The sequence below is a fragment of the Ceratosolen solmsi genome, unplaced genomic scaffold (assembly GCF_000503995.2).
Source record: "Ceratosolen solmsi marchali unplaced genomic scaffold, CerSol_1.0 scaffold14, whole genome shotgun sequence".
NCBI lineage: Eukaryota > Metazoa > Arthropoda > Insecta > Hymenoptera > Agaonidae > Ceratosolen > Ceratosolen solmsi.
This window is the reverse complement of record NW_011948420.1, coordinates 1,509,116-1,528,804: the sequence shown is the minus strand read 5'-3', so window position 1 is coordinate 1,528,804 and position 19,689 is coordinate 1,509,116. Positions and strand designations below refer to the sequence as shown.

Sequence of the window (19,689 nt, the reverse complement as noted above, 5' to 3'; positions counted from 1 at the left end):
AAATTTGATAAATATTAAAATACTTTTCTCTATTTTTCTTTATAATCTACAGTCGATAAGAGTAGTAATATTAAGAGTAGATTTATATTTTATTCGTTGAATCTTAAAAAAGAATTAAAAAAAAAAATCAAAGAAAAACAGTGCTGACGAATACTGTTTCTATGTTAGTAAGAGATTAGGAGACACGAGATATACTGAATTTAGATGAAGTGTTTGAGGTGCGCCTGTTAAGATACTCATGTTTTTAAATAGCCAAAGTGAAAGAACAAAAAAGTTAAGGTACAGGACACTGATGGACGAGCGGACAATGTAGAAAGTGGTACTGCTATCACAGCTGTAATACGTGTACTCCCTTACTCGCGATGTTGACGAGGACGAACATAACGAAGACGGTGACGAAGGATAGGAGGAGGAATCATCGCCTTTTATAAGGTGATAGGAACCTCAGACTGCTTTGTTCTAGGCAAAAACCCAGACTTTCGATAATCAGAATAAGTACTCAGTAGCCTATATAACGTGTATGTGTAAATAATATTAATACTAATGGCAAATTCAGTGAAAATATTGCGAATATACGTATGGCTGGACTAATTATTTATAATCTTTTTTTGCTCATTTATTAAATAGTCAAAAATATGGATGGAGAAATGCATAAATAAATTAATATAAGCCAAAATATACGAGCAGAATCTTCAGTAGTTCTTTTTATTGCTGTACTTATCCAAATAGGATAGATTTTGAAGGTATATAATTGCACCTAGTTCCTTTCTATACATACTAAGCATATCTATAGCCTTTTATTGTATTTATAATATTTTTGAAAATTTTATTAATTTTTTATTTTCTTTTTATGTAACCATTTTAATAAAATAAATATTCCATTAAAAATTAGTTATTTTAATATTTTTTCTCATATTTGTTTATTAATAATAAATTAATAAAAATTTAGATACAAGTATTTATGTATAAAAATGTATTATGTATTATGCATATGTATACAGATTTTATAAACAAATTTTATTAATAATTTATTAACTTCTTGATATATTATTAATTATTGATAAAATCTTTCTATTAAAGAATTATACTTCTAAATGGGAAAGATATAAATAACAATATTGCAAACTATTATAATAAAAATTAAAGATCTATTATTTTTATTATTAAATTATAATTCTAGTCACTTTATGAAAGTGTTCTTATTTCTGGCCTGCTGCCAAATAATGTAAAGATAGACATTTTATAATACTATTTATAAAATATATTTGAATTTTAATTAAGTAAAAAATTATTAATAAAATATTAATGATATTTCAGAACTCATAAAAATGACAGACATCAAAATGGATCAGGAAACTGTGTATGGGACTCATGAGGATAGTCATGTCGTCATGTCAGAGAAAGTGCAATCACTTGCTGGAAGTATTTATCAAGAATTTGAACGAATGATTGCAAGATATGATGAAGATGTGGTTAAAGAACTAATGCCCTTACTAGTCAATGTTTTGGAGTGCTTAGATATTGCATATACACAGAATCAAGAACATGAAGTAGAATTAGAGCTACTTAGAGAAGACAATGAACAACTTGTAACGCAATACGAAAGAGAAAAGCAGCTTCGAAAAACATCTGATCAAGTAAATTCTTATTATTTAAAATATTGTTCATAAAATTTGTATAAAGTTATACATAGAATATTAATATAAATATTTGTAATAGAAATTATTAGAGTTAGAAGATACAGCAGAAGATGAACGGAAAGATTTAGTTTCAAAGATTGATAGTCTTGAATCTATTGTTAGAATGTTGGAACTCAAAACCAAGAATTCACACGACCACGGTACAAATACCACTGACATCTCCAGTCAAAGAAAAATCCCTCACAGTAGAGTAGATTATTTTCAGTTTATTTTATGTTCAGTTTCAAATTTTTCTTATGCTTTTCACAAATTATTTAGGAAATTGTACCAAAAATTTATCAAATTTCGTTTTGCTTTTTTGTTTATTTGTCCAGCTTTTTTTCAATTGTAGTTTTTATTTATAATTTTTTTTCTTTAAAAAAAATCATTTTATTATTTATTTATTTAAATACATTTTCAGCTAATACTATTGAACCCATCACATAATATGTACAATATCCAAAAATGTTCAACTATTGACAACAATTTTGAATTTTAGTTATTCGTCTTGAGGAGAAAGAATCTGAATTAAAACGTGAATATTCTCGGTTACACGATCGTTATACCGAATTATTTAAAACTCATGTTGATTATATGGAAAGAACAAAAATGCTTGTTGGTAGTACAGAAAGATTAGAGAATTCCACTGTTAATAGTCGAGGTCCAAGTCGTTTACCTGCACTTGGAATGACACATATGTCACGTAGTTCTGGTCCTCTTAGTTACGGATTCCAAAGTTTAGAAGCTAGTACAAATGCGTTAGATATTCAAGAAGAATGTCCATCTAGTGGAGAAAGTTTGAGGACAGAGATGCTAGATAATAGCAGCAATGCAAATGTGGAAATGTTTGATAAGAGTCAGTTAACAGATCAACCAGTACAAGAAAGCAAGACAACAGCAATTTCTAGACGTAATTATAATTTTTTTAATTATATTTAGTAAGAAATCATATTAACACGAATATTTTTAATTCTTTAGGTGTAAGTCCAGAAACAGAAATAGCACCTACCATAACAACACCGACAACTCCAAGAATAGAAAAACTAGCTACAACCCCTGGAGGAAGGAGTCGAACAGATAGAGAAGAACGTCGAAGTGCAAATACATTATATCAAGAAATCAGTTTCCAGGATGCAGATGCCTTAGGGGAAATGGATGAAGGAGCTGATATTACAGGTAATTTTTAATATTTTAATTAATAAAATTTACTTGTATGATACTTGGAACATTATAATCTTTTATAGGAAGTTATGTTCATCCAGGAGAATATGCATCATCCGGTATGTACAAAAAAACCAAATTTTAGACTTTAAAATATGTGTTTTATTGTAATATTGTGATATACTTAGAAAAAATATATTAATTATAATTCTTTGCTGTGAAAAACTATAAAAGCATTAAATTGTAATAAAACTCTTATTAACTTACTTTAAATTAGCATGTTAGTGTAGTAAAATATTTACGAAAGATTTAACAACTTTGGAACTAATCATTTTTATTGTTTGTGACAATGCTGTACTCCTGATTCCATGATATCTTCATTTAATGATGCATGCAACGAATAATTTACATTGTGCAGTTAATGACAACTTCTTTGGTAAGAAATTATGCTATTAATGAAAAATAATAAACTTACAATGCAATTTATATTGTACTTCAATTATTGTAAAAATTATTATTTATTTCTTATTTATTATAATATTCTGCTTATTATTTTTAAAAATGTATTAATATATAATTATGATTACTAATACTAATGAAATTTTCAAATAATTTTTATCAGATTAAACAAATGAATTTTATAATTGCTTTTATAGGTATGGGTAAAGAGGTTGAAAACTTAATAATGGAAAATAATGAGCTTTTGGCTACAAAGTTAGTATATTTACAATTATAATTAAATTTTTAATCAATGTGTGAAATAAAATTTGAATATTTTTATAGGAATGCTTTGAACATCGTGAAAGATGATTTGATTATAAAAGTAGATGAATTAAGTGGGTAAGTTTAAGTGTCAATATGAATTTTATTATAAAAATATAATTTATTATAATATTAAAAATATAGAGAACTAGATTTACTCAACGAGCAAATTCGTGGATTACAACAAGCGAGAGATCGACTTCGACATCGGGTTTTAGCGTTAGAAGAAGAACTAAAAAAGGTGAAAGAAGAAGCTGATGCTGCAGCAAAGGCAACAAAAAGCGATGATGAAGAAGAAGTTCCATTGGCGCAAAGAAAACGTTTTACACGAGCTGAGATGGCAAGGGTACTAATGGAAAGAAATCAATATAAAGAAAGATTTATGGAATTACAAGAGGCAGTACGATGGACAGAAATGATACGTGCTAGTAAAACTGATCCATCTAGTATATCGGGTGGAAAACAAACATTTTGGAAATTGTATTTTTGTTTTTATATTTTATTATTTTTATAATTTTAAGAAACTAAACTTTTATTTATAAATAGTTTTAGTAGTCTCTTTACGGGACCAGCAGATCGAGGGCCTCTAATTCGTGGTCCACATATTCGATATAGTGCACCAGCTAATCAGATTGTTCCAGCTGCTCCTTTGGATATGATGCGTAGACGAGCGCTTAAAAATCGACATGATTTCCTTGACCAAGGAGATACAATGTGAGAAATAATAAATTTAGTTATATAGTTTTTAAATATTCGTAATTTTTCATGAAATGAAAGTTTTATTTTATTATTTATCTTGTACTTTTTTATTAATATGTTGCATGGCTTTATCATAAGTCACTACTGTAGATATATTATGTATTTATACATATTGTATTTAAAAATATGTATGGGAAGGATTGTATATGCTATGATTTTGTTTGAGAAAAAATCAAATAAGAAAATGTATACAAATCAATTTGTTAGAATAAATGTTTTTAAATTTCTAAAGTTTAAAGTATATAATATATTTATTTAAAAAATAAATAATATAATTTATATTTAAAACTATATTTTTATTAAATTATTGGTATATACTGCTTTAATGTTTTTATTATGGGTCTACACTTTGTTTCTTCTCTGCAATGCATTCAAGAAAAACCAGCTTATGCCTTAGATTATTTGATTATCAGGTAATACAGTTTCATCTTTCCCTGTCTCCTTTAATTGTTATTTAGTGCTTAATAAAATACAACTACTTGTTAACCATTGTTAAATAAAATATAATATGTATTATGTATATATTTTTATCTTTTACACATATTAATTATAATTACTTATAATACAATTATACCGTTTGTTATAATAATTGGTTACAGATCATCTGAAAAATTAGTAGCGAGACGTGCAAATGAAAGAAGAGAACAATATCGTCAAGTTAGAGCTCATGTTCGAAAAGAAGATGGTCGACTGCAAGCCTATGGTTGGAGTTTACCAGGTAAACCAATTGCTCCAACTCGCCAACCTGTTCCAGTGCCTGTTTATTGTAGACCGATCCAAGAAACTGAATCTGGAATGAGAGTAAGCTAATTTATTACAAAATCTGAATAATTTATATTATTTGTTGACTTGAAATAATATGAGAGCTATTTGGTCTTCATAATACATCAAAGATAATAATACTTATTTTCAAGAAAATAAAACTATGACCTTGTTGATTTGATAAAGTTAATTTATTTTATTTGATTCTTGAAGCTTCAGAAATATACATTTCTATATATAATTTAAAAACCATTATCATTGATATATGCCTTAATCATCTTATGTAACTTAAATATAGATTTGGTGCGGAGCTGGTGTTAACTTAAGTGGAGGTAAAACTCGCGATGGAGGATCTATGGTTGGAGGAAGTGTTTTCTATGCAGCTGAGGCACGAGAAACAAGTAGTGACAGTAAAATCGATCCAGAAGATGCCGTTGAGCACTTAGACAAAGAATTACAAGAAAGTGAGAAGAGAAGATTGGATGCTGAGAGATTAGAGCAACAGTTAAGCTCGCTTGTTTGGATATGCACGTCCACGCAAAAAATGTCTAAAGTGACTGTGATAGATGCCAATAATCCAGCTGATATACTTCAAGTTTTTAATGTTTGTCAGAGTCACTTGCTGTGTATTGCTAGTGTACCTGGTGCTAAAGAAAATGATTATGTTCAAATTTTGAAAGACAACGATGATAAAGAACAAACTAATAAAGATGTTGATAATCAAGCTGAGATTGCTCTATCAGATGAAGGTCAAGAAGACTCGAAAATTGTTGAAATAACTAAATTAACTATTTCCCTAGAAGAGCAATTGGATAAATTGCGTAAAATTAGTGTAGATTCAAATTCTGCTACAGAACTAGCAAGCATAGAGGTTGATGCAGAAACAGCGAATTTAGGAAAAGTTCGTTTTGTAAAAAATGTTTTTGAATTCGATTCTTTGCATATAAATACAAAAGATAATGAAGAAAAATTAGATAAGGTAAGTGATACCTTGATAGAAAAAATGTCTTCTATTCAACCAACCATGTGGCTTGGAGCTCAAGACGGAGCTGTTTTTGTTCATTCTGCAGTGGCTAACTGGTCGGTCTGTTTGCATACAGTTAAATTACAGGATGCTGCTCTTGCCATTGTGTAAGTCAAATATTAATTAATAATTCTTTTTCCAACAATGGAATTCTTTGAGTATTAAACAAAAGAAGAAGATAATTTTTTTTATACGCAGACATATACAAGGCCGCGTATTAGTTGCTTTAGCAGATGGTACAGTAGCGGTATTCAGACGAGGAGTCGATGGACAGTGGGATCTTTCTCAATACCATGTTATAACATTGGGGAGTCCGCAACATTCTATAAGATGTATGGCTGTAGTTTTAGGTAAAACAGTTTGGTGTGGCTATCGTAATAAAATCCACGTTATTGATCCCATTTCATTGTCGCTTGAGGTAATTTATTATTACAATAATAAAGATTATATATTACATTAATTTAATTAGAAAAAAAAAATTTGATAGCCAAAAGTTTTATGTTACAGTGTACTGTTGATGCACATCCACGCCGTGAATCCCAGGCCAGACAATTAGCCTGGCTTGGTGAAGGAGTTTGGGTTAGCATTCGATTAGATTCAACATTAAGACTGTATCATGCTCATACATATCAGCATTTACAAGATGTTGATATAGAGCCTTATGTTAGTAAAATGCTAGGCATTGGAAAACTTGGTTTTTCATTTGTACGAATTACAGCATTGCTGATTTCTTCTAATAGACTTTGGATCGGTACAGGGAATGGCGTAATTATTTCCGTCCCTTTATCTGAAAGTAATTAATTGTTTCTTTTAAATATTAATTTTTTTCTCAAATATAATATAAAATCCGAGTAATTAATTTTAGGTGCAGGTAGTTCAATGGCTGTGTCACGTATTCAGACGGGCAGTGGAAAAGGCGATACTCCTGGAATTGGTGTTAGAGTTTTTGCTTCTGATCATGGCGTAACAGCTGGAAGTTTTATTCCATATTGTAGTATGGCTCATGCACAACTTAGTTTTCATGGTCATCGTGAAGCAGTGAAAATGTTTGTTGCCGTGCCAGGTAAAAACTACTCATTGTACAAAATTTAGATTATTCATTATAATAACAATAAGCTTAATCTACCTATAAATTTGCGTAATAATAATCACTTACATTTATTACAGGTCACGGTGGTCAAAGTGCAGTTTCAGATAATACTCAACCAGCTATGCTTGTTTTATCTGGAGGCGAAGGTTATATTGATTTTAGAGTTGGTAAGTAGTATACTTATATTTATAAATATCAGTGCATACTTGGCAATGAATATTAAATCTGTAATTTTTTGATAATATATTTCTTATTATTATAAACATTCATACAATTGCATATTAAAGCATTAGAATCATTAATTAACAATATAATACGAAGGTTATTTTTATATGTTCATTTATTAAAGTACTTGTCACAGGCATATTAAATTGCTCATTAGTTAGTATTAAAGACATTAAAATACAATTATGTTTAATTAATTTTGATAAATTTAAATGAATATATTTTTATTAACTAATTATTTATTTTATTTCATTAAATTAACTTTAGTTAATATTTTAACCAACTTGAAATTTATTTATAAAGTAAATCAAGTACAAATATTTGAGTATAGATAATATAAAAAAATATTTATTAGTAAAAGATCATATTTATAAGAAATAATAAATATAATAAATAATATTATAAAGATCTAATTGAAAAGAATAAATATAGCAACTTTCATATATCAAAGACTAATAAAAATATTAAAATATTTACATAAAATTAACTTAAATTAAAATTATAATTAAAATTTTTAAGTCATTTTATTAATAATAATTTTCAATCAAAGACCCAACATATTTTGTTGTATACTGTAATAAAATCGTTGATTGTAAGTTTTTCAGTTCACATTGAAAATATATGTATTTTATTTATACATTATAAAAAATATATATGTTCTTAATTTTATATAATTAAGAATCTTTTTATAATTTTAAATTGAGCTATATAACTATTATTTATTTCCAAAATAAAGTTTGTAAAATTAGCCAAATATAAATAGTACTAGAAAAACAATAAACGTAAATCATTTCAGTTTTTTATTTTAATATCATGCATTTAATTTAAAAATTGTATATATTAAAAAAATATATATATTCCTACAAACTAATATATTATATATTATATATTATGAAAATTAATTTAGTTTACATAAATTATTTTTTATATAAACTGGTATTTTTATTTCAGTGTTTTTATAGTATTATTTAATAATTAATATTGCTTTGTTGTATTAAAATTATAGTAATAACGATATAATAAATTTTTGATATTTGGTTATAATTTGTCTTAATAAATATTATGTAAACAGATGATTTAAAATTCCCCTGACTTGCTTATAATTTCAGCAGATGAAGCGGAGGATGAAAGTGACATGGCAACACATCTAATTGTATGGCAATTAGTCAGGTATGCCCCCAGAGAGTACTAGGATGCATATAAGGTTGCTGTACAATATTAGTATGAGCAATTGATAGTTAACCAAGAAGGATCATTCGTAAAAATAATAAAAATTGTATTTTTAAATTAAAGATATTAATGAACATAATTATGTTGTGAAAAGCTTGACTTACTATTTTTATGAATGTAGTAGTTGAAAATAATATTGGTAGATATATAAATATACTTAGCATATTTAACAAAAAATCTGCTTCATTCTGCTTGGGACACTAGGTTAATAATTATGTTAATAATTTTGTGTATTGTGGACATTTTACTAATACTAACAAAATATATTCTATTGAATATAATCTTTAATAAAAAAAATCTTTATTTTTAATTTTTGTTGGTAAATGATTACTTAAACTATTATTTTCTACACTCTCTGGGGGTTGGGTTGTGAAAAGGAAATTTTTGTATTTAAAATCTGTATATATATATATATATATATATATATGCATTGCATCTCAAAATATTTACTAAGAATAAGTTCAAAGTTCTTTCAATATTTAGAACAAACTTCAATGATAATTAAATCACTAATTAATGAGTAATGACAATTTAATAAGGTACATATTAATAAAATAAAATTGTTTTAGGTGACGGTGAAGAAACAGAGGAAGGAATCGAACGAACGTCTGTACCAATAACTTCAAACTCTGAGGAACAAGGTGAACAGAGTCATTTAATTGTATGGCAAGTACAATGTCCAATGACAGTGACAAATGCCTAGTCTTGTTAATGGAACAAGGACTTCTTTCCTAGGATATCTGGCCTAGCTTCCGTTTTAAACAATGATCTATATTCGTTAAAGTGATTGAATGAAAAATGTAAAGCCACTATCAGTGACTAATCAAATTGCCAAATTTGAAAAGGGTTGTGTTTCAGGAGAAATTTTAATACTATTAGTACATTTTCAACAGCTATTACGTTGTTATCAATTTGATAATTTTTTAAAAAATTAATCTGAAGTCCATAAATAATTGCAAACGTTAATATTGTCATTTATATCGATTTCATCTATGGTTTGTCAATGCGTGTTAATTAACTATATTTTAAAAAGTTTATACATTAAAGCGATAGACTTATAGAGGGTACAAACGTTAGAAATCATTTTTATGTAATGTTATATTTCATATTGACATATTATATTTCACAAGTTTACGAATCGCTATTAATAGCAACATTAATTGTGTAAACAAATTTTTGGCAGTAATTTATTTACATTTCATTAATACAATGTATACATATATAAGGCTTCATTAACAAATATTTAATATGTGCATAAATTACTGTTTGCTTTCGAAACTTTAATAATAGATTAGGTTATTGAAAAATATATATAATAAGGATACTATTTTTTTTATTTATTCATTGAAATCTCTAATTATTTCCAATGATAAGTAATTTTGGTATTTAATTAGCAATCAAATAATAAATTTATAGGAAATATTACTTCGATTTTGTATATATGCAATGTTGATAGTAGTGGAAAATATTTGTTATATTATGTGGTCTTATACAAAAGAAATGAATACAAAGTTTTAAATACTTTATAGTTTCTTCTATTGAATAGACCACTTTGAATCTCCTACCAAAGATACAAGATGGAACAAAAAAATAATTATATAATAATATAAAATTGTTTACAAGATAAAACTTTGAGTATTCTGGCTACTGTTCAAAATGATAGCGAGTACATAAAAATAAAATATCTGTTTTTTACATTCAAGTATAAAAGAATGTATCTGTTTCAAACAAATCATGACTGTAGAAGAATAAAAGATATGAATTAAAATTGTACCTGTGAACTATTCTTACTACCTTAAAGAAAATATTTTTGAAATAAAATTGTCATAGGTAACAGTCAAAGGGCATGCTTAATTAATATTATTTTTCTATATTGTGTAACCTTTATTTTTAAGTAGTAATAAACATAATTACAATTTTTGTACACACATAAACTGTTTTATTAATCATTGACATTACAATAACATTAATAAATTATAAGAAAATATTTTTAGATTTGTTTAGTGATTAAAGGTTGTAATATAAAATAAAATATATTTCAGTTATAATTTATAATCTTAACTATGAATTTTATTTTATTTTTGAAAAATTATGTTAATATTATTTAAATCATTTATTGTCAATGATTTTAAAAATAAAATTATAAGAATGAGATAATTACTAAATGAATATTTTAATAAAAATGATATCAAAATTCTAACTGCTGAATCAGCACTATTTATTTCAATTTAACAAAGAAGTTAATATATAACCCCACCACAGTTGGCAAGTCTTGAAATCTAATAAGTGCCTCAGTGTTGTGCCAATCAGTAGAAATTGTGGTTTATTTCAGAACAATAAGTTGTAATTTCATTTATATCAAATAATTCGTCATTTTTCAATTAGCTGTAAAGTCACATCTGCATCTGTAAATATGTTTAAAGATCCTGCTGCCAATCAACTGATAAAGTATAAAGAATCCTCACAGGTTAGTCATCGTAATTTTATAAGCTATAATTGTGCGATATTAAATGTACTCGATAGAAGAAAATAACGTAGTAAACGTGCATGACCTTATAATTATATAAATGATATAATTATTATTTGAATTTCATTTATTTATAAGATTACACATTATATATTGAGTATCCTACATAAGTATCGAATACCCGTTACAAACAATATAAAGCAATATTAACTAACTTATAAAATTTAACAATGCCAATTATTTCGATTTATAGAAATTAATAAAAAATAAGTAATCAGATCGTTTCAAATGTTTTAATTTGTATTTTTATATAATTTTATAATATACATTTATACGTTATTTTTAGTAAAATTATTTTTTTATATTTCTGACAATTTAATTAATGATAAAATATATTATTCCGTTTTTAATAATATAGCATAGTTACAAATGCTTTCATTGGCTTTCTTATCTAAGAAAATTTTTAACGCAATGTATTGTTATAAATATTATTATAAATATATGTAATAAATATTGTTAGTGTTGTATAGGAGTATAAAATATAAAATATTAAATAAAAAAAAATTACTTTGGTACAAATTACAATTACGTTGTAGATTAATGTCATATGATATAGCTAAATACCAAATAATTTATTGTAAAAATAAATATTTTGTAATTAATTAATTGATATACATTATAATACTACAATAATATAATAATACAGTATAATTAATTGATAAAGATAATTAATTAGTACAAAGTAATTGAAGATAACTACTATTAATGTCTATTCGATAATGTCTATTCGAAAGATAAGCAATTATTGGTGAATATACAATATGTAATGTTTTATCCTAATTGTCAGAAAATGAAGTTATATTTCAATAAATGTTTATACATAATAAAAAATTAATTTTATAGGTTATGAAATACATATGTATACGCACCTATATACATACATACACATCTCCATAAACACAAACAAATATTGATTTTATATTAATTAAGTAATAATATTTTTACATTACATTAATTCATTTTTATTATTTGATCAAATTATTAAATATTATTGCTATTTTCTATATTTTGAGATTTTTTGGTCTCTTATAACCACCCTGTTCTATTACTTGCATATCTAAATATATTTCATATTTTCTTTTTCCAGAAATTACATCCAATTAAACAAACAAAACTAAATAAACAATATAAGCATCAATAAATAACTCGATAAATATGATTATGATGCATACAAATAAAAAAAGAAAATATTTATAATATTAAAATAGATATTAAACCTATTATAAATTAGTACTGATTGCAAGCTGTCATATACTTTTGGTATATATACGAGTTTTATTGCAATCTTAAAACAGCTTACACCTCCAATAACCAATGTTTTGATTTGTAAAATAATTCTCTGACTTAACTGTATAATAGGTGAACGTGTAATTATGTTTTCCATAAGAACATATCAATTATGACTACATTCTACATAGAAATATTAATTGTTAATATATTTTAATTAAATTCTATACACAAATTAATCCTATAATTACTATGAGTTATTAGTATTACTAATCCATAGATAAAAAATTATTTTTATGCAATATATTTTTGTCATTGACAAGTACAGACTAAATATTATTAAGCGGTCTATCATTAAATTTAATAACATTCATAAAATCATTGTTCATACTACAATAATACACTCTAATTAATTTTTTGTATTTGCTTAAATGTTTTTTATATATATCAAATTATTTATTCAATAACAAGTTTTTAGACTTAAATAAATGCATATTTGAGTTTAAATACTTTCATTTAAAATATAATAAAATAATTTATTTTCCATTAAATTTTTAATGTAATAAAAATAATAAATATATAAAATTAAAACATTTTACTAATTTAATACCTATTAATTAAATAAATAAAAAATGAGAGAAAACAAATATAAGATATATAAATTATGTATATTAAAGTTATATATCAAATTAATTTATCAAATCAACTCAAATCAAATTAAATATCAAATTATGTATATTGAAGCTTTTGTAAATTGTTATAAATTATAATTTATTATTACTCTTTTATTGAATGGAATACTACATACATATTTAATTGCTTAAAATATTCTGTTAAATATAATATATGATAAGGCAATAATAATTTCTTTTAATAATATTAATATTTGATAACAAAAACGTACATAAAATAAATTTAATAATTATTTTATTAAAATGAATATTTTTTTATTTTGCGTAAATATTCTACACATTTGTTAGTTTTTATTTTAAATAATATATCAATTTTATTTTTTAAACTATATTTCGTTTGACAAATAAATATTTATTATATTTCAAATGAATAGTATTTTAATTATTTTAAAATATTTTCATGTAAAATTTAAGAATGTCATTTTAATATTGTAAATATTCTAAATGGAATTCTGTTTATTTTATTCTCAAAGCAAATAAAAAGTATAACGATATTAGTTATGAGTGACATCATTCTTAATTAGTGTTTCTATATTGGATTGTATAATAGAAATTATAGTGATTAAAGGAAAAATGAATTTTTACACATACTACATTTAAATTAATACAGCTAATTAATAAAATTGAAAATAATAGCTGCGAATAATTAATTAATTACATTTTAGAACTGAATGTGAAATTTATAAATATATAATCAAGTTTAAATTATTTTTGTTTTTTAAGATGGAACTACAGAAATGTATTATTAATATTTTAGATATATACCTATCATGATACTTGTATTGAATGGAAATTTTTATTTAGAAATATCTAATACTTAAGTTTTAATATTTTATGTATTCAAATTATACTATTAATACATATTATTAATAGAATTCATTTTTGTAAAATTTTAAAATAAAATAAAAATTTGTATTACTTGAAATACTTTTTAAAAAATATAGCAGCACCATAATAATTAAGTACAAAAGAAAAGTATAAATTCTGTAAAATTTAAATGTTAACTATACATTTTAAATATTGAAACTATTATAAAATTAATTATTTTTCATATGTAAAAAAACAAAATTTAAATATCGAATATAAATTTACCAGTTGCACATTTTTACAATATATCCAACGAATGAGAGAGTTAGAAGTAACTGACAGATATTTCATCAATTTTAGGGAAATATTCCATTATTAAGGACTGGAAATGGAGTACGAATTGCCAACAAAACATCTAGTATTACTGTTGGACCTCGAGGTCCAATCCTTTTGCAAGATAATACGCTTATTGATGAGATGACGCATTTTAACAGAGAAAGAATTCCAGAGAGAGTAGTGCATGCTAAAGGAGCTGGTAAGTATTATTTTTATTGAATTATAAATTTATATTTTTTATAGTTCAAATAAGTTGAATTAAGAAATGGGTTTAGTCAATTATAAAATTAATGATATATAGACAAAATTTATTTATAATTGAAACAATTAAACTTTTTAATTCTTAATCGATAAATAATTTAAATAAAATAATTTTATAATAAGAAACTGTAAGCATAACATGTTTAATTTCAAATTTCTTTTCCAATTGATAAGAGTATTATTTTTGTTTAAGCGATTAACAATCAATAAATATAATTCTTTTTTTTTAATATTTCCAAGATATTCTATTTATAAAAATATTCCTCTAAAATAAATTTTAGATATAGATCCTAATAATAAATCTCAATTTAATTTTTTATTCTTGTAGTGAATATAATAATCAGAATTACTGAGTACACGTGAATATTTATAACAATAGGCGTACTTTAAATAAAATAATAATTATTACAAAAATTTTATTTCAAGGTGCTTATGGGTTTTTTGAAGTAACGCATGATATTACTCGATATTCAAAAGCGAACATTTTCTCCAAAATAGGGAAAAAAACAAATATCTTTGTACGGTTTTCTACAGTTGCTGGCGAACTCGGCTCTGCTGATACAGTAAGGTAAGTCAAATACCTACTATTTTAATATAATGACTATGGCAAATTAATTATTAAATGACTATTTTAAATTTGTAATTATAATTTATTTTAATTTTCTACAAATATATTTGATTTAAAAAAATTATAATCATTAAATTATATTCTGGACATATCACCATGCTAATTTATAATTTATTCTTTTTTGTAGGGATCCACGTGGATTTGCAATTAAGTTCTATACAGAAGATGGTATTTGGGATTTAGTAGGAAACAATACACCGGTATTCTTTATAAAAGATCCCTTATTTTTTCCAAGCTTCATTCACACGCAAAAAAGAAATCCAGTAACGCATTTAAAGGTAGCTCAAATAAGAGTTATTTAAATCTAAAATAAGATTGGTTTTATCCATTATAAATTATATGAAATTTTTTCACAAAGGATGCAGATATGTTTTGGGATTTTGCTACCTTACGAACGGAAATAACACACCAACTAATGATACTTTTTAGTGATCGAGGTATCCCTGACGGTTATCGACATATGAATGGTTATGGCTCGCATACTTTTAAGCTCGTAAACTGTAACAACGAAGTTGTTTATTGTAAATTTCATTACAAGGTTTAACATTTTTATTTTTAATATGGTGGAGCTTTTAGATACAATAATTTATTACTATTTTATTAATATTACAGACTGATCAAGGCATTAAAAATCTTCTTGATGATAAAGCGACTCATTTGGCATCAACAGATCCTGATTATGCCATACGCGATTTGTACAATGCGATCGAGTGTAAAAATTATCCTTCTTGGACATTTTACATTCAGGTCATGACAATTGCACAATCTGAGACATTTAAATGGAATCCTTTCGATATTACAAAAGTAAAAAAATTATTTTAGATATATTAATATTTAATTTAGATAGTAACACTTTTTAATAATTATAAATTTAGCAAAATATACTGTACATTAATATTTGGTTTTTATTTAAAAGTTTTAAAATCGTATTCTATCACTTAAAGTTTAAAATAAAAATAAAAATTAAGTATAAAAATCGTATAGAAAAATTAACTGAAATTAACTTTTCAAAATTTATTAATGGTTACGTAGATTTGGCCACATGCAGATTTTCCTTTGATACCGGTTGGTACTTTAGTTCTCAATAAGAATCCAGATAATTATTTTAACCACGTTGAACAAGTGGCATTCAATCCAGCTCATATGGTACCTGGCATTGAGCCCAGTCCCGACAAATTATTGCAAGGACGACTTTTTGGTTATGGGGACGCTCATAGGCATCGTTTAGGACCGAACCACCTCCAGTTATCCGTCAATTGCCCATTCAAGGTATGTCGTTTACTGATAAATATACGATAGTAAACATAGATTCATTATTCATTGACCAAAAACTTTTACGTGTCGCAAAATAGCAATAATGTTTAATAAACATTTTATTACTCGAAGAAAATTCGTTATATATATTTAATTTTTTTTTATATGTAAAAAAGATAAAATTACATATTAATGTAAATTACTGTTTTTGTAGAATTGCATAATATCATTATATGGAAATGTTATATGATATTTCACTGATCAAAAATTCATTTCAATAACATTTTTATATGTACTTTATTTTTTACTTGGATTTCATTTTTTTACTGCTATTTTACACATTTAAAGAAATGTAATTCGTTGCCATTTCTTCTGAAATCATTTTTATAATTTTGAATTAGATAAATCTATTTATCCATTATATTAAAATTTTCGATTTAAAAAATATTTCATATTTTACGTAATATGAAACAATACTTCCGTTACAAATTTCAATTTTTATCCGAAAACAAAGTTAGAAGATAAAATCTTTTAATTGCACTTAAAATATAAAGATAAAATTACTCAATGAAAGTGTTGATCTGGAAATGACGCTGTTTGAACGTTTGCAAAAACATTCCATCGATTTTGTAAATATATTGTGCGATAGAAATTCGCATATACATTGCACACATTATTTCCCATAGAATACTGGTTTTCTTCTTTCATCTCCAGTTTTATCAGTTCTTCAATTTAAGCGAAATCGTGAAAATTTTCATTTTTTCTCATAAGTGAATAAACTTACTTAACTCATTTCGAATAAACTTACTTCCAACTAATCACAAGTTCATTATTCAGATGATAAACCAGATGATAAATTATCAACGCGATGGTTTGATGACAATCAACAACCAGGGTAGCGGGCCTAACTATTATCCGAATAGCTTCTGTGGTCCAGAGCAATATCCAGCTGCGCATCAATCTACATTTTTTTTAAGTGGTAATGCAGATCGATACGAGCCACTAAATGAAGATGATTTCGGCCAGCCAAGTATCTTTTGGCGAAGAGTATTGAATGCAGAGGAAAAGAAACGCTTTGTCAACAATCTTGTGGATCATTTGAAATATGCATCGACGTTCCTTATTGAACGTGCTGTATGCAACTTTACCCATGTAGATATTGAACTTGGCCAACAATTAACCAATCGTCTTCATCAAGTCGGTGTGCGGATCAATTTTCTAGGCAAATTGGCTAATCTATGAACAACTATATCGGTCGTATTTCCGTAAACTTTGTAAATGGGCTTTTATTACTTAGTACACTCTTGAGTGTATATACATATATATATATGCATACACACATGCATATCTGTATCCATATACTTATATATAAATGTGGTAATGTATAATGAAATAAAAATATTAATTATTTTATAAGTAATTATGTGTCATTCAAGCATTTTTATTCATCAATTTACACTTTATTTTTAGTTATTTATGTACATCGTCGAGGGTAGTGCGCGCACGACTCTAAATTAAATAAGTACTACTAAGCTTTCTAGTAAGTGTTAGCATTTTCTGATTTCCATTCAGTATAGCCCATTTTAATTAAGAAACAGTTATTAAATTTATTCCCCAAGTCTACTTAATTAAAGCAATATCAACCACCTTATATGCTTATTAGAAAATTATACTAAACTAAAAATAATAATGATTTTTACTTTTATTAAATATATGAAAATAACTATTGAGAATAGTATAAATAGTTTAATAGTTGTAATGTATAATCCAAATATAATTCAATATTAAATAAGACTGATAAAAATGCTATTATAATAGTTGAAGTATATAAATCGATAAATCAGATGACCATTTGTTGTATGATAGTAAAGTTTATTTCTTTTGAGCTGGAACGTGATGTGATTTTCTTATACTGAAAAGTTACATTTTAGCATCTGAATATTCAACAAATTAAAAATAAAAAGATGAAAAAATTAAAATATAATTTAACAGATTTTTTATGAAGTTTTTTAGAAGTTTTTTAGAAGTTTTTTGAAGATTTTTCATCTTATTTATAATTATGATTATACTTCTGAATATTTTTAATGCAACATGATTAGTTTTTTGAGTATATCGAAAATCAAGCGAATATTTTAACCAAATTTTTAGAAGGTGTAATTTATTTTTTCGTTTTTTTTTTTATTTATTTGTTAGAACCCGTATGTGCAAGATCATATTAGACTAGACGAAGAAACTTCATTACATTAAATGCAATGCAGTACGTTGTTACATAGAATAATATGGTTTTTTTAATTTGCATGTAAATTCAACTAAAATGATTGTTTTTAACATGTCGATCAATAGTGGCGATTTCATTTAAATTTTGACAGCGATATTTTCTCTACTTACTCAAGTATTCTGTTTTGAAATTTTGCATAAATGTTTTTATATTATTGTTCTATAGAAATTATTTGATGATAGCGTTATCAACATATCTTTTATTAATAAACCGTTTTTGATAAAAATATACTTTGACAAACACTTTATTGCAATGTCAAAGTTTACTGGAATAATTTATGATACAGCTCAACTCGAAGAATTACTAAAGCAAATTGGATGCATACAAATTTATTTATGAATACCTTTTGCAATCTCTAATGGTGAGTTATACGAGAGCTGTAATGCACTAGGAGAAAAGGTATTTATTAGTTGGCTTCTTGTCCACTATGCAGGCACAATGATTCGAAGGAGAAGCTTTAGCTTGTGTTATTTCCTGTTGCAAGATTTCTATCTATGCGTGTGTATGGTACGTGGTATAAAAGGGGAAGAGCAAGTTTAGAGAGAGAGAGAGAGAGAGAGAGAGAGGGGGGAGATAAGCGTTTGGATTGATTATTCTGTCATCCGTTAATGTTGTTATTGATGGAAGTTGCATGTATGGATCATAAATACCAAGAAAATAAAAAATTTTGAACTAACTATCGTAAATATGTGCATGCAAGGAATTTAATTTTGAAGTGCTACCATTACAATAAAGATAAATTATTTTGAAAAATAATAAATATAAATACAATTTAAGACATATTTTTTAAATATATTGACCATAGGAAAGCATTCGATAGGAAAAGATAATCGGTAATATAATGATCGAATTGAAAGAGATATAAAAGAAAGAGTATAAAAAGGTTTACAAGAGGTAAGTACGTAAGATAATAGAAAGTAATACTATTATTATATTGTCTATAATAAAATTTGCAAACTATATGTTGGTTACTGTTTACCAAAATTA

At 25.3% G+C, this 19,689-nt stretch overlaps 2 protein-coding genes across 5 annotated transcripts; both read left to right on the top strand.

The window, feature by feature from the left end:
• The first annotated feature begins 76 nt into the window (after positions 1-76).
• Positions 77-9,914, top strand: syd (JNK-interacting protein syd). Of its 4 annotated transcripts, XM_011497941.1 has the most exons (18): positions 77-432; positions 1,318-1,637; positions 1,720-1,885; positions 2,179-2,589; positions 2,658-2,855; positions 2,924-2,959; positions 3,259-3,276; positions 3,497-3,554; positions 3,624-3,680; positions 3,747-4,082; positions 4,149-4,316; positions 4,961-5,162; positions 5,422-6,254; positions 6,346-6,565; positions 6,655-6,940; positions 7,013-7,210; positions 7,315-7,404; positions 9,262-9,914. In XM_011497941.1, the coding sequence occupies exons 2-18, from the start codon at positions 1,329-1,331 to the stop codon at positions 9,393-9,395; spliced, it is 3,720 nt and encodes a 1,239-aa protein (XP_011496243.1). In that variant the 5' UTR covers positions 77-432; positions 1,318-1,328; the 3' UTR covers positions 9,396-9,914. The 4 variants fall into 4 exon arrangements, with proteins under 4 accessions (XP_011496243.1, XP_011496242.1, XP_011496240.1 ...); XM_011497940.1 differs by lacking the exons at positions 77-432; positions 6,655-6,940; positions 7,013-7,210; positions 7,315-7,404; positions 9,262-9,914 and adding an exon at positions 653-743 and having other exon boundaries at positions 1,720-1,840; positions 6,346-6,644; XM_011497938.1 differs by lacking the exons at positions 77-432; positions 6,655-6,940; positions 7,013-7,210; positions 7,315-7,404; positions 9,262-9,914 and adding an exon at positions 653-743 and having other exon boundaries at positions 6,346-6,644.
• Positions 9,915-10,980: 1,066 nt separating this feature from the next.
• On the top strand, positions 10,981-17,776 carry Cat (catalase). Its single transcript, XM_011497937.1, has 8 exons — positions 10,981-11,159; positions 14,306-14,480; positions 14,969-15,110; positions 15,298-15,448; positions 15,529-15,708; positions 15,783-15,974; positions 16,203-16,439; positions 17,262-17,776. The coding sequence occupies exons 1-8, from the start codon at positions 11,106-11,108 to the stop codon at positions 17,664-17,666; spliced, it is 1,536 nt and encodes a 511-aa protein (XP_011496239.1). The 5' UTR covers positions 10,981-11,105; the 3' UTR covers positions 17,667-17,776.
• Positions 17,777-19,689: the final 1,913 nt, after the last annotated feature.

Excerpts from the sequence above, each read along its gene's own strand:
- syd (XM_011497941.1), top strand. The coding sequence starts at position 1,329 with ATGACAGACATCAAAATGGATCAGGAAACTGTGTATGGGACTCATGAG. Across the intron at positions 1,638-1,719 it reads TTCGAAAAACATCTGATCAA|AAATTATTAGAGTTAGAAGA; the intron begins GTAAATTCTTAT and ends TATTTGTAATAG. Across the intron at positions 7,405-9,261 it reads TTATATTGATTTTAGAGTTG|GTGACGGTGAAGAAACAGAG; the intron begins GTAAGTAGTATA and ends AAATTGTTTTAG.
- Cat (XM_011497937.1), top strand. The coding sequence starts at position 11,106 with ATGTTTAAAGATCCTGCTGCCAATCAACTGATAAAGTATAAAGAATCC. Across the intron at positions 15,449-15,528 it reads ATCCAGTAACGCATTTAAAG|GATGCAGATATGTTTTGGGA; the intron begins GTAGCTCAAATA and ends TTTTTCACAAAG. Across the intron at positions 15,975-16,202 it reads ATCCTTTCGATATTACAAAA|ATTTGGCCACATGCAGATTT; the intron begins GTAAAAAAATTA and ends ATGGTTACGTAG.